This window comes from Anas platyrhynchos, chromosome 11 (assembly GCF_047663525.1).
Source record: "Anas platyrhynchos isolate ZD024472 breed Pekin duck chromosome 11, IASCAAS_PekinDuck_T2T, whole genome shotgun sequence".
NCBI classification, from domain to species: Eukaryota; Metazoa; Chordata; class Aves; order Anseriformes; family Anatidae; genus Anas; species Anas platyrhynchos.
This window is the reverse complement of record NC_092597.1, coordinates 23,428,090-23,440,000: the sequence shown is the minus strand read 5'-3', so window position 1 is coordinate 23,440,000 and position 11,911 is coordinate 23,428,090. Positions and strand designations below refer to the sequence as shown.

General features: G+C 35.7%; 1 protein-coding gene across 5 annotated transcripts in view; it reads right to left on the bottom strand.

The window, feature by feature from the left end:
• Nucleotides 1–11,911, bottom strand: part of IQCH (IQ motif containing H) — a 66,790-nt gene that overhangs the window by 46,466 nt on the left and 8,413 nt on the right. For 4 of the 5 annotated variants that reach the window (XM_027466458.3, XM_027466459.3, XM_072043340.1 and 1 more), the window contains exons 6-8: nucleotides 3,160–3,271; nucleotides 2,410–2,538; nucleotides 1,240–1,454 (exon numbers count right to left, since the gene is read on the bottom strand). In XM_027466458.3, coding sequence (XP_027322259.3) covers nucleotides 1,240–1,454; nucleotides 2,410–2,538; nucleotides 3,160–3,271 — 456 coding nt within the window. Of the gene's footprint in view, nucleotides 1–1,228; nucleotides 1,455–2,409; nucleotides 2,539–3,159; nucleotides 3,272–11,911 lie in introns of all 5 variants that reach the window. The other variant, XM_072043341.1, reaches the window with a different exon arrangement.

Here is an 11,911-nt window from a genome sequence, read left to right as displayed (position 1 = left end):
CTGACATGGAGACCTTTATGGGGGCCGTGGAAAGAGAATAGCCACAGATTAAGAGTAACTGCTATTGATTGTAAATGACTGGTCAAGGAACACTACTATATTACCAGTTACCATTTCACTGTGGGAATTTATGCATCTGAAATACACTCCTTATATTGATTTATATATCATAACCACAACATTTAATGCTTATTTACCATAAAAACCATTGCCACACAAAAACCTCAGAGGTCATGCAAGATTATGAGCATTTTCATTGAAATACATTAATTGCAAAAAGGAGCTACTGATTTATCAAATATAAAAATGAAATTCCACAGCACTTCACATCAAACAGTAATTTCAGCAGCAGTCTTCTACTCAAATTGCCTCCACTTATCTCAGGAGCATGGGTAACATCCTGACCTATAAATTCAGCCAAGGTAAAACTTGAAATAGAAATGTTCCTGCATCTTAACAGAACTTCCTATTTTCTGGCAACTTTAACCAGCAACCCATTAGCTCAGATTGTCAGTCTAAATTCACTATTTTTAAAGAATTATTTTTATTTACATTAATAACTCATTGACTTCCATTTCTTGAGTTCATTTGCAAATAAGGATCTCAATAGCACACAAGTCAAAAAGTCTGGGAAGATCAAACAACACTCCAGACAGCATCCTATGGAACATGACATTTAGGCCTAAAAAAATAAAAATCCCTTTTGCATGGGAATCAAGCATAATCAGCAAGCATTAAGCAGTCAAGGTCAAACTCCCCTATAGTTTTCTGTAAATCTAAGGGGAAACACTACATTTGCTTAACTGCAATGAGGGAGATTTAGATGAGACATTAAAAAAACTCTTTTATAACAGTAAAGATAGTTAGTTAAGCACTGGAACAGATGGCCTAGGGAGACTGCGGAGCCGCTATCACCGGAAGTTTTCAGAACAGGTTAGAAAAACATCTGTCCACATTATTACAAGTATAGGTAATTCTGCCTGGAGGTCTAGGTAACCTCATAAGATCCTTTCTAGATGGGTTTTCTAAATTTCAGTGCAAAGGTAGATACATTTGAGAAAGTAGAAAATGACAATATAGGAAGTATTTCTGGCTTACTTCAACATTTGCTATTTACTGGCTTTGGTTCAAACCCTCCTGTACCAATTCAGTAATTCACAGTCAGTTCCTAAAACAACTCTGCTGAAGACAGTATTAAAAACATGGATGAAACTTTCATTATCCTCACCATCCAAATACCTGTGTCTGAGAGGGAGTCTGCAACTCAGACTTCAGCTGTTGAGCTGGATACGTCCACACTGGCTTTGATTTTCTTGCTGAAACCATGGAGCTGCTGGATAGAGGTCGTGCTGTATTACCTTGGCTAGAGGAATCTGGGCCATCAATTGTTTCCTTTGAGTTTGGAAAGGTGAAGGTGTCTGTATTCTCAGGGTCCACCCTAGTACTAATTTCTCCTGTACCAAACAAATAAATAAATACAAGTTTCATTGCTAAACGAGTGCAACAACAGCATCACAGTGATATTCCACCATATACTAGTAGGTACTGGCATGCTCCAGTTTGCTCTCATGTCCAAGCAGGTTACAATTTTCAGGACGTATCACCAAAACCCATGTAGAAATGTCACTGATTGACCTTAAGCCTAACCAAGCTGTAATGGGTTACTATTATGAAGACTGAAATCATGTTAAGGAAAAATGTATCACAGCTTTAATTTATAATGTTCTAAAGCTCATAACATGCCAGCTAGTAGTAATATACAGCATAATAACACCAAAATATTATCACTTATACTCCATGTTATTCCATATATTTTTTTAGTCTTCCAACTACTACGTTTCATTAGGAAAACTTTAAAATTTATATTTCAATTTCCTACTACGCCCACTCCTCATTTTGCTCATGCTCCTTTTCACATTGATGGTATGTTTGTCACATGCCACAAGCAGCTGTAGCGATAACAGTTTTGAACATTCTTTGTAGTAGATCAGAACCCTGCTACCCAAAGTACATTCATTTATGAAGAGCCATTCATCTCATCACACTGGCAAAACAGAGGCTTGTTCACAGGTTATAAGTCATGTTTACCATCACTTGCAGTATCATTGGCTTTACTATAACTCTGATGGTCAGATATTAGATTCAGACACTTAGAATCTGAAACGTGCAGGTAGGAACCTCTAAGAATTTTCAGAAACGAGCAGTGAACAAATCCTCACAGGGATTAAGAAATATGATTCCTATTCAATTGCAAGACACAGGATGCTCATGTGCATTTTTATGCACTAAGTATTTTTAAGAATTGTACTGAGTACTTGTTAGACAGCCACTTCCTTGAGAGACAAAACAAGGGACTGAAAGTGAAGTTGGAGATACAACTCATGGTTGTTATCAATCATTTGTACTCACCTACAGTTGACTTCTTGTGCTGCCTGTGAAACTCATGGAGAGGAGCTGCTTTGGATACAACAGGAGGTGTCTGGAGAGTTATCTTTGCTGCTGGAGGGATAAGCCGTTGTTCAGTTAGGCTCAGAATACCTATGAGAATATGACATTAATGAACAATTCATATACATTCCAGTAATGAAAGAAAAAAAATAGTAACAATAATGAAAGAATTAAACAAAGGTAGTCCAAAGTTCTTTCAGTTCCAAATCCAAACTAGAAAATCAGCAGGTATTTTTTTTTTAATGAGGACACTCAAAGAAGATAATCTTTGTAATTACGTAAACAATGTAATTATGACTATGGACCGATTGCTAAAATAGCCCAAGTGCAGGACTAATTAAAACTGAATGATTAATAACCAGAGATTAATCACGATTCTATCTTGATCATTTTATTTGGTCACACAAGAATCTTCCATCATACACAATTCTTCTTTCCAGTAACAACTAAACTCTGTGAATTACAATATAACTTAATCAGGAAGGATGATGCTGAAAATAGCATGCTATCTCCTAAGGTTAGCTACCACACGAAGTAAGTAGTCTGAAGTGATCTCTACCCTTTGCAATGTTTGAGAAGACAATTCTTAAAAGTTTTGAGGTGATGGAAAATTTGATTACCAGGTATCTGCTACAAAGAGCAAACAACACTGATTATGTAGCTTACATCTGGTGCCTGGCAACAATACCCAGACAGGCTTCTGTGACTCACCTTTCTTTATATCTTCATCTAACAGGGGTAAGGTAGAATCCATGTGGTGAGAGGCAGGCAAAACCCAAAGGTTGCTAGCGGTGTGACTTTTCACTGTCTTATGACTACACATCTAGGAAGAGACAGCATCTTATTTTAACACAGAGAAATCCTGGATTTGCAAAGGACACTTTTCTACTCAGGTAATAATGTAATTTCCACTATGAATAAGATTTAATAACGTAACAGAACAAGCACAGCTTTTACTACTCGTGAACACGCTACAGTACTTTCTACTGTTGTTACTTTATTAATTTTAAATAAAGTTAATTAAATTAAATTGATGTCTTGTGATTTCTGCTATGCAAAAATCAGTGTACTAGTTCCTAAAGAGATCACAAGGAGTTTGCTCAATTTTAATGAGTACGTTGTAAACATAGTGCTTCCTGATAGAACAGTCTTTGCATATATAAAATGCATACACAGACAAGGCACCAGAAAGAAAAGGAAGTTCCTTAAAACATGGAAATAAATTTTTGCAGGGAAGAATACTAAAGGAATTAAAGTATGTGAAACTATTCAGAAATCAGGGATCAAAAAGTATCTCAGACTTCTGAAGTTTTCTTTAACTACAGCAGGGAACAACACAGCTTGATAATGTGATATGGAAGCATGTGCCACACTAGCTGTGCTAATGTGGGGATTAAAGCTCCCTTACCTCCCCAATTAACCTGTGCTTGCCAGAAAAAAATGGAACCTGCTGGTTCTAAGTGCCAGGGATTCAAGCAGTGACACATATCACTTTGGGATAGTGATATCACGTCTCTTATTGTTATGATCACTAGCACACAAACAGAGCACTGTGCAGGGAAAAGAACATATTGCTACCCTACACTTACATATTTTAAATACAGAATCTCTACATTATCATCACACTTTTTCCTTTCTCCAATATGGTATCTTCAGTTTCTTTCTCCCTAGGAATATACATACTATTCCATGTGGAACGTGAGTTGTACTCAATTCCTAAAGAAAGAGAGCCAGATCTTCAGCAGGTTTAAAGCATCGCAGCACATGCAACTTCACAGCAAGTAACATCACTGAGATCTCTCACTTGAAGATAGTGAACCACTACCAGCAGAAGATACTATTTTCTCTTGCCTGGCTCATGCTAGAAACATAAGACAAAGATAAACATAGGGAGACATGAAAGATTCACCTTAAATGCAAGTATTTTGATGAAGCGAAGGGAAAATTTAACCTTACTCAAAACCTTACTCTGTTGATGGATGTTTGGAAATCTAAGTAAAGTTTTATTAGTTTTAGCAGCTATATTACCCAAGGAGTAGGCGTGCTCTAATGTATGATGCTCAGAGCTTCCTTTGCAAGTGCAGCTGTACAAGTTCTCCAGTAACTTTCATGCTGTGTCCCAACAACACAAGAAGCAATTGACTAAAATTGAATGAAAAGGGTATGAAAGTGCCACCACATGGGTGTAAATAATTATTAATCTGAGGAACAATAAATGTAGTGGAGGCACATATTAGATCTTTTAGGAACCAGGAAAGCCAACAGGTAGATTGGACAAGGTAAAAGATCTGGCAATAATGCGGCAAAGAACATTGAGACAGGCTTTATAAGGAACAGAGAAACTAGTGCAAGATAAAATGTAAGAAGGAGGAACTGGAGCACACTAAGACAGGGAAAACAGACTGGTTTGTACACAAGATGCCTCTCCCTCACAATTTGGAGTGGACATCAAGTTCTCAGTCTCATCTTTAGCTGTTAAATAACTGTGAGGCCCAATACAAAATGCCCCATGCTTTTGTGGGTAATGATCTGCTATGAGTTACTCTATTAGTCTAATGATTAGAAATTCTTATATTGGGTAAAAAGGTTTGAACCCTACTGATGAGCTATATGGAAGACAACCTAATAACACGTGCTGGACGTTTTTTTTAATCTACTTTTTTTAAAAAAAATCACTTCATTATGAATGATAAACTACCTTAAAATAACATTCAGTACATAAGATCTGAAAGCTACAAAATACTGATAGATCTGCAAAATGAAAATACTTACTTCTTTGATAGAACACATCAGGACTACATGGTTTAAAATACTAGCTTTTAATGACTGATTATCATGCTTATGTGTATCTTTCAGTGCACTAGGATCCAGGATGTGATTGGGATCCTTTGATAACTAGTGTGTCGCAATTAGTAAATAACATCAGCCATTGAGTTTACAGAAAGGGATAGGAAATTCTAAAGAACTGTTCATAAGTCTAACAGGGAAATGAGATAGATCAAAATAAACTATTATAATTTTTCCTTCCAATTTGTGTAATAACACTGTCCACAAGAGACATTAGGGAGATAGGAAATATGTAGGCTTTCTCATAATAGAGAATCTTTCAGAGAAATCATAGGCACTCATTTCAGTTACGGTCATTATGAAGCATTATGCTTTAAGGGATCTAGCTGTATGAATCTTCATGTCCTCATGTTCCAAGAAAATAGCAATAAGCATATAACCAAGATTAACTTTATACCAGCCAGCATATAAGTGGCTTGATACTGAGAAAAGGAAATAATAAACCACACTTTTATACCGACTCTCAGCTCAAGCAGTTTGTGGGGGAAACAAAAATATATAAAATGAACAAAATTTAATTAATCAGTGACTACTTTTTTTCAGGCTATTGCTATTGTATCAGGAAAGCAGCACTGATTTTACCATTGGTCAGTTTTATCCTAGTTTAAAACCCAGGAGTTTTGTTATGATAAACAGCACTATGTATTTTATTTGTGTTCATACACATGTTATAAGCAACATAGAAAAGCAATTCAGGTAGAGTGTATGAGTTCAAAGGCAGCCTAGAGGTTTTTATTTTTTACTGTAGATATTTAATTCTTCTTTTTTATAAACTCCATGGTAGGTGTCAACTTCAAAAAAGGACACATGCAACTGAAATGCAATTTCAACTCTGCTTTACACTGCACAGTGCCACTACAATCCATGAAATTACATGATACAGGCAACACAGTGGAAGTATGGAGCTCACCCAAAGCTGTTAGCTAAGAAAATCCCACACAAGCTTTACACCTTTCTTTTATGTTCTTTCAGCATCCTATTTGCTGCATTATCTGCCCTCTTAAAGACTTCAGTGAGATACCAAAGCAAAATTTGGCAAAACACTTTCCACCATCAGTTATTTTCATTCAAATTAGGGCAACTCAAAATAAAGATAGCTTAAAATACTAGTAAGTAATGCAAGAAAAATGTTTACTTTTAGCATATTGTATACTTTTATTACTATTATTCAGTGACAAAAAAAGATCTTTATAAGATTTTATCATTTTAAAGGGTTTTCAATGGATTTATGTCTACTTAGGTCAGCACATCTTAAAACCTTTATTCACACTTAAGCTTTCATGGTATAAACACAACAAATAGTGGATGTAACACCACATATTCCAGAACTGGCAGCTCCTAAAACTAGTGCTTTTATGTTTTCAGTGTAGACAGCCCCAGACCAGATTGAAACAAGGGATCACACCTTCTGTAACCCTAACCTGTAGGCACCTCAGCTGCTTTCTGTCTGGCAGAACCCAAGCTCAGAAGAGCTGCAATGTACCCTAACTGCTACGAGGTGAATGGAGTCACAGACATCTTCCTTCATGAATAATGCCTTCTAGTGAAGTTTGTTATGAAGATTATAATTCAGCAAGTATATTTGTCTGAAGTCAGCACAAAGCCTGCTCGTTCATCATGGGTACTTTTAAAGTACAGTTTTATAGGGCTGGAAGGGAGCACTTCATCTGTAGTGCAGAGTAAGGCTTACTCTGTATAATATGCTTGGAGTGTGCTGAAAAACTATTTTTTCATTTCAAGCACTTCTGAGTGTAATTAACCTGGGACATGAGAAAAAACAATTCTATTACCCTTTCTAAAGTGTTTTTCTCCTGTGGATAAACCTCTCCCACTTGATTTTTTTCTTTTTGCCTCATTTTAAATAGGGCACTTGTTGTAACACCATGGGGATTTTCTGATTAGTTCCCTATTTGTTTTCTTTTTACCCAGACAGCAATATTTAACTAGAACAAGTGATTTTAAAAATACACACACACATATATATATATATTTATTTATTTTTCCCTAGAAAAGAATATAGGCTGGTATTAAATACAGAGAAAATATAGTGTTGGAACTATGGTTTATCAACCCGGAAGATTAGATAAATCAGATTTTCTTATCAGAAAACCACACAGCTTGATAGCAATGGTGGAAAAGGTATACAGCAGCAATCTGTCATTTCATGATTATCTGCTCCAAATTGCCATTTACCTTTATATTTTTGATTAGGAAGATCTTGCTGAAATTTGATGTTCGTAATCCCCACAAAGAGAAGGATGAAGCATAGACAAATAAAATCAATAGAACTAAGGTCAGTTTTCCATATGTTCAGAAAACTGGCAGGTAAGAGTTTGTAGAAGGCACCTCTACTGGAAACTGGAAGTCTGTCAAACTGCATGTTCCTCAGACAAAAAGCACTAGAGAAACAAGATCAAACTATCCCAAAGATGAAACAGGATAAGGATAGCAAGTTACCAAACTTGATAAATCATGTTCTTCATTAATCTCAAAAAGAAGAAAAAAGCACGCAGAAAAAAAGAAAATGATCAGAAAGTGAACAGGTAAGACAAAATGAGATGCAAGTAACAAACTTCTGGGTAATAAAAATGCCATCATCAAGTACAGTCATGATTATTATTAAAATAGGAGCTACTTATGCGTAGAATCAACTTGCTTTATCCTAGTGCAAAAGGGAAGAGGCCTCAGGCTACCTTAAGCACCAAACAGATAATGTTTAGAGTTTTTCAGACTGGTGAATCCTGATGAAATGCATTCTAGGATACTTGAAGAGCTGACTGAAGCAATCTCAAGAACTGCTGGTGGGACTCTTGTAGAATGGAAACTCTACTAGAAGACGGGAAAAGTTCACAGTGCCTATTTTAGAAAGGTAAAGGATACGTTGAGGGATTCTAGCCTTAATGGTTTAACTATAATTCTTGGGGGAAAAAAACAAACAAACAAACAAAAAAACCAACAAAACAAACAAACAAACAACAACAACAACAAAAACTCTTAAGCAACTGAATTAATTACAAATATCTGAAAAGTAACAAGTAAATGTTTAACTTGAACCCATCAAGATCAAATTTCTCAGACCCACTTCTTTTTTCTTTTTTTTTTTTCCTACAATAGCATCATGAATATGGTAGAAAACTTAACTACTACTACTACTACTACTACTACTACTACTCATTAAGTACTACTTTACCAAGACTTTTGAAGCTTCCTGATCAAGACGCTATATAAACACATGAAGAAAGCATGGCTTAGACATCCTTACTATAAGAAAGATGCAAAGCTGCTTTGGTAACTAATTCAGAAATAAGTTCTATATCAGAATGGAAGGCTACTGAGAGGCTTCAATGAGTCTGCCCAATAACTGGTTACAAATCATCAGGTCCTGCTGTTCACGCAGGAGGAGGAGGTCTTCAGGTTTTCAGAAATGGAGGAAAATCAATTCAGACTGCAAAAAATTCAATTGAAATTAAGACAGAGGTGATAAGAGACTTTTACTTTGTCCTCAATCATGCAATTTGTCCTCGATCATACAATGAATAGAAATATTGGTTAGAAGGGATCTTTGTTGGACATCAAGTCTCCTCTTGAGTCTACTAATCACACAAGATCAGGTCAGCTTTGTTTTTTTTTTTCTAGATGAGATTCCTGTAGGATTTAATTACATTCTGTAGTTTTACAGCCTTGCAGTCTAAACTGATGTGTTTGCTTTGGTGTTGATCTATACAGTAAGCAGCAAAGCAAGGCAAAGCAAAGTACAGAAGAGCTTCACTGACATTTCCATCATATATCAGTTTCTGTTCTGAAAAGAAATCTCATTCTGATAATCAAGCCAAGTAATCTTAGCAATAAATAGTAAATAAATGAAGTGTTTGATGCTGGTTTCCAATGACCTAATTTTGGTCCTCCGAGACTAAGAACCAGCATATGGAATTCAGTGCAGAAATACCCAATGTAAGTAAAGGACAAATTCTCATCAGTGTGAGTGGAACTATTTTAAAGTCATATGAGTCAAAATTCATAACAGTCTCTATTAAATTTAAAATAGGAACCTATTTTTAAATTTACATAGTCCAGCATTTTATCTACCTAGTGATTAATACAAGTTCCCTGAGATGTAATACCAAGACAGTAATAAATATTTCTGTCACACTTTGTTTATCTAAATAGAATAAACTCCATTTTCAATGGAAAGCCCAACATATAACCTTCAATATGCAGCAGCTAAGCATCTAACAACAGGTCTTACACATTATTCTTACCTACTTTAAGTTCTTAAACTAACCAGAGATGGCTCTGAATCGTCAATTTTCCATGTAATTGGAAAAATCAAGCTTTGCTCCTTCATAACCTGCTGCTAGCTCTCCCAGAAATTTACCTCCATCAAAACTCTGCCATAGCAGGTGCAAGAGAGAATAGATGGAGAACTTTGGTGAATCCCACATCTGTTTTTTGAAAAAGGGAACAGAAGCAGCACAGAAGGAAGTAAGGAAGATAATTGCTGGCTTGAACTACAATACATTTTACTTGCGGGCAAAGGGCCAGCTTACACGAGGCAGAATATGCAGGACCATCTTATTGGAATTCAGGGGTGGGCCTCCATTCTTGTCCGGAGACAGCTGTAAACCAGCAGCCCATAGCATCACAATCAGGCACTGAGTTTTGTCAAGGAATGCTGATATGTACGGAAGCAGCTTCAGCAGCTTTGGCTGCACCCCTACCTAGCAAAATGACAGTCAATCTCCAATTCCAGATGACAAGAACTGGATAAAAACTTAAAACAAATGGTGACCTTTCAAAAGATTAATTTGTTTACCAACAAAACGTTCAACGTTTGTCATCTCAGATGGGGGTGACCTTCACATTCCCATTTCTAGGTTGAAAGGATGCTGACTTTAGTCATCTGTTAACTCCATCTCACCAATTATTTCCTTTTTATTTTTACTGATGAGAAGATTTTATTAATCCACTGTGCTGCTTAGTCTGATTACATACCATAATACAAATGCAACAAGCTTATTTTGAATTATTGTGGTGTAACATTGATTTGTTTAGGTCTCATTCTGCTACCAATGCCAAATTATGCTTTGACTGTAATTATAGCCATATGCATAGGTTTAAAACAATCAAATTTTGAGGACCAAAACACCTGATTTTCTTCTACAGCTTCTTCTAATCATTTGAAATGAAAAAAATTGCCCTGCTCCGCCTTCATTTATAATTTTGGAAATGAATAGACTCCCAGTGATAAGCATTAGTGATTAGTACGATGCAAATACCAAATAAAGAACAAATAACTGAGGACGTGATTAGAGTGATTGCACTCAAATAACTTAGCTAAAAAAAAAAACACCAACAAAACAGAATCACTGCCATCACCGTTAAAGCCACGCTGTATAAGATGCAACTCATAAAGGCTAGAAATCATCACCGTATTAAATTCTAACTCATGAATAAATTAAAAGGTTCCTAAGTTTACAGTATAATATATATTTATATGAAAACAGGGACCAAGAAGTGCCAGAATAATTCTATAAAAGAACAGCAGTCCTATGAAAACGAAAGGTATAGCTGTGAATCTTTTCTACATTGCAGCAGTTAGTCAGAATTATTTTTGCTGCAATTCAGATCACTATTTGTTTTGCTAGATCCTCCATGGGAAGTGTACATATTTAATAATTATCTTCTCATCATTTTTCATTTGTTATCCAGATACAGTCTACAAAATAAAGCTATGCCCAGTCTGCCAATGGTGTTTCAAACAGAATTACATTTCTTATTTTAAGATAACTGTGGAATGTTACAGAGGATGAAACATTAGTGCTTATCAAACCAAAAAAGTACAAAAGGGCAATAGTAACCACATAATTAATTTCCTTTAGTTTCTGTCTTAAAATTCAGCATCGGTAAACACCAAAAGAGCAAGAAAAGAACATTTTCATGAAAAAATGATATTTTTACTAAGAAAATGAAAATAATTTTTCAAGCTACTAAAATAGCAGGATAGGAAAAAGTCTGTGAACTTTGTGCTTGACCTAACTAGTTAGATCAAAACCAGTTTGTTTTTAACCTAACCACATTTTAAAATACTCAGGTCTCCTTGAAAACTGGGATACTGACAACTCTTAGAAAAAAATGAATGCAGTTAATCGAGTGATTAGTTTTTCATTTGTGTCACTTTCTGCCACTGATTTTTTTGGGGGCATAATCTTTGAATTTAGGTACATATGTAGGGCATGTACATGGGTATACGCATAGGTCCGCCCGTGTGTATGTACAAATATTGCCCTCTAATGGCAGACTAGAAAAAACAGGGTAGGTAGTAGCTAACTTAATTCTTCTTATAGGTACTTAATTGCTGTTTGTTTTTCCAAAATGAAAGACCATATAATTTTAGACCTGCAACTACACACTAATTTATTTTAGCTACTCTTGGCAATCTATAACTATCATTTCACTGAGTGCTTGTATACATCGCATTTAACAGAAATGCCTTCATTCACAATCTTGGTAGTGGATTTTGCAAATCCAACTGCAGAATTCCCCTCCCCCCCATTGAAGACAGAACATTTCAAAACACAGATTGTGCCATGAAATTCAAGAACTTTTTTAGTGTCTA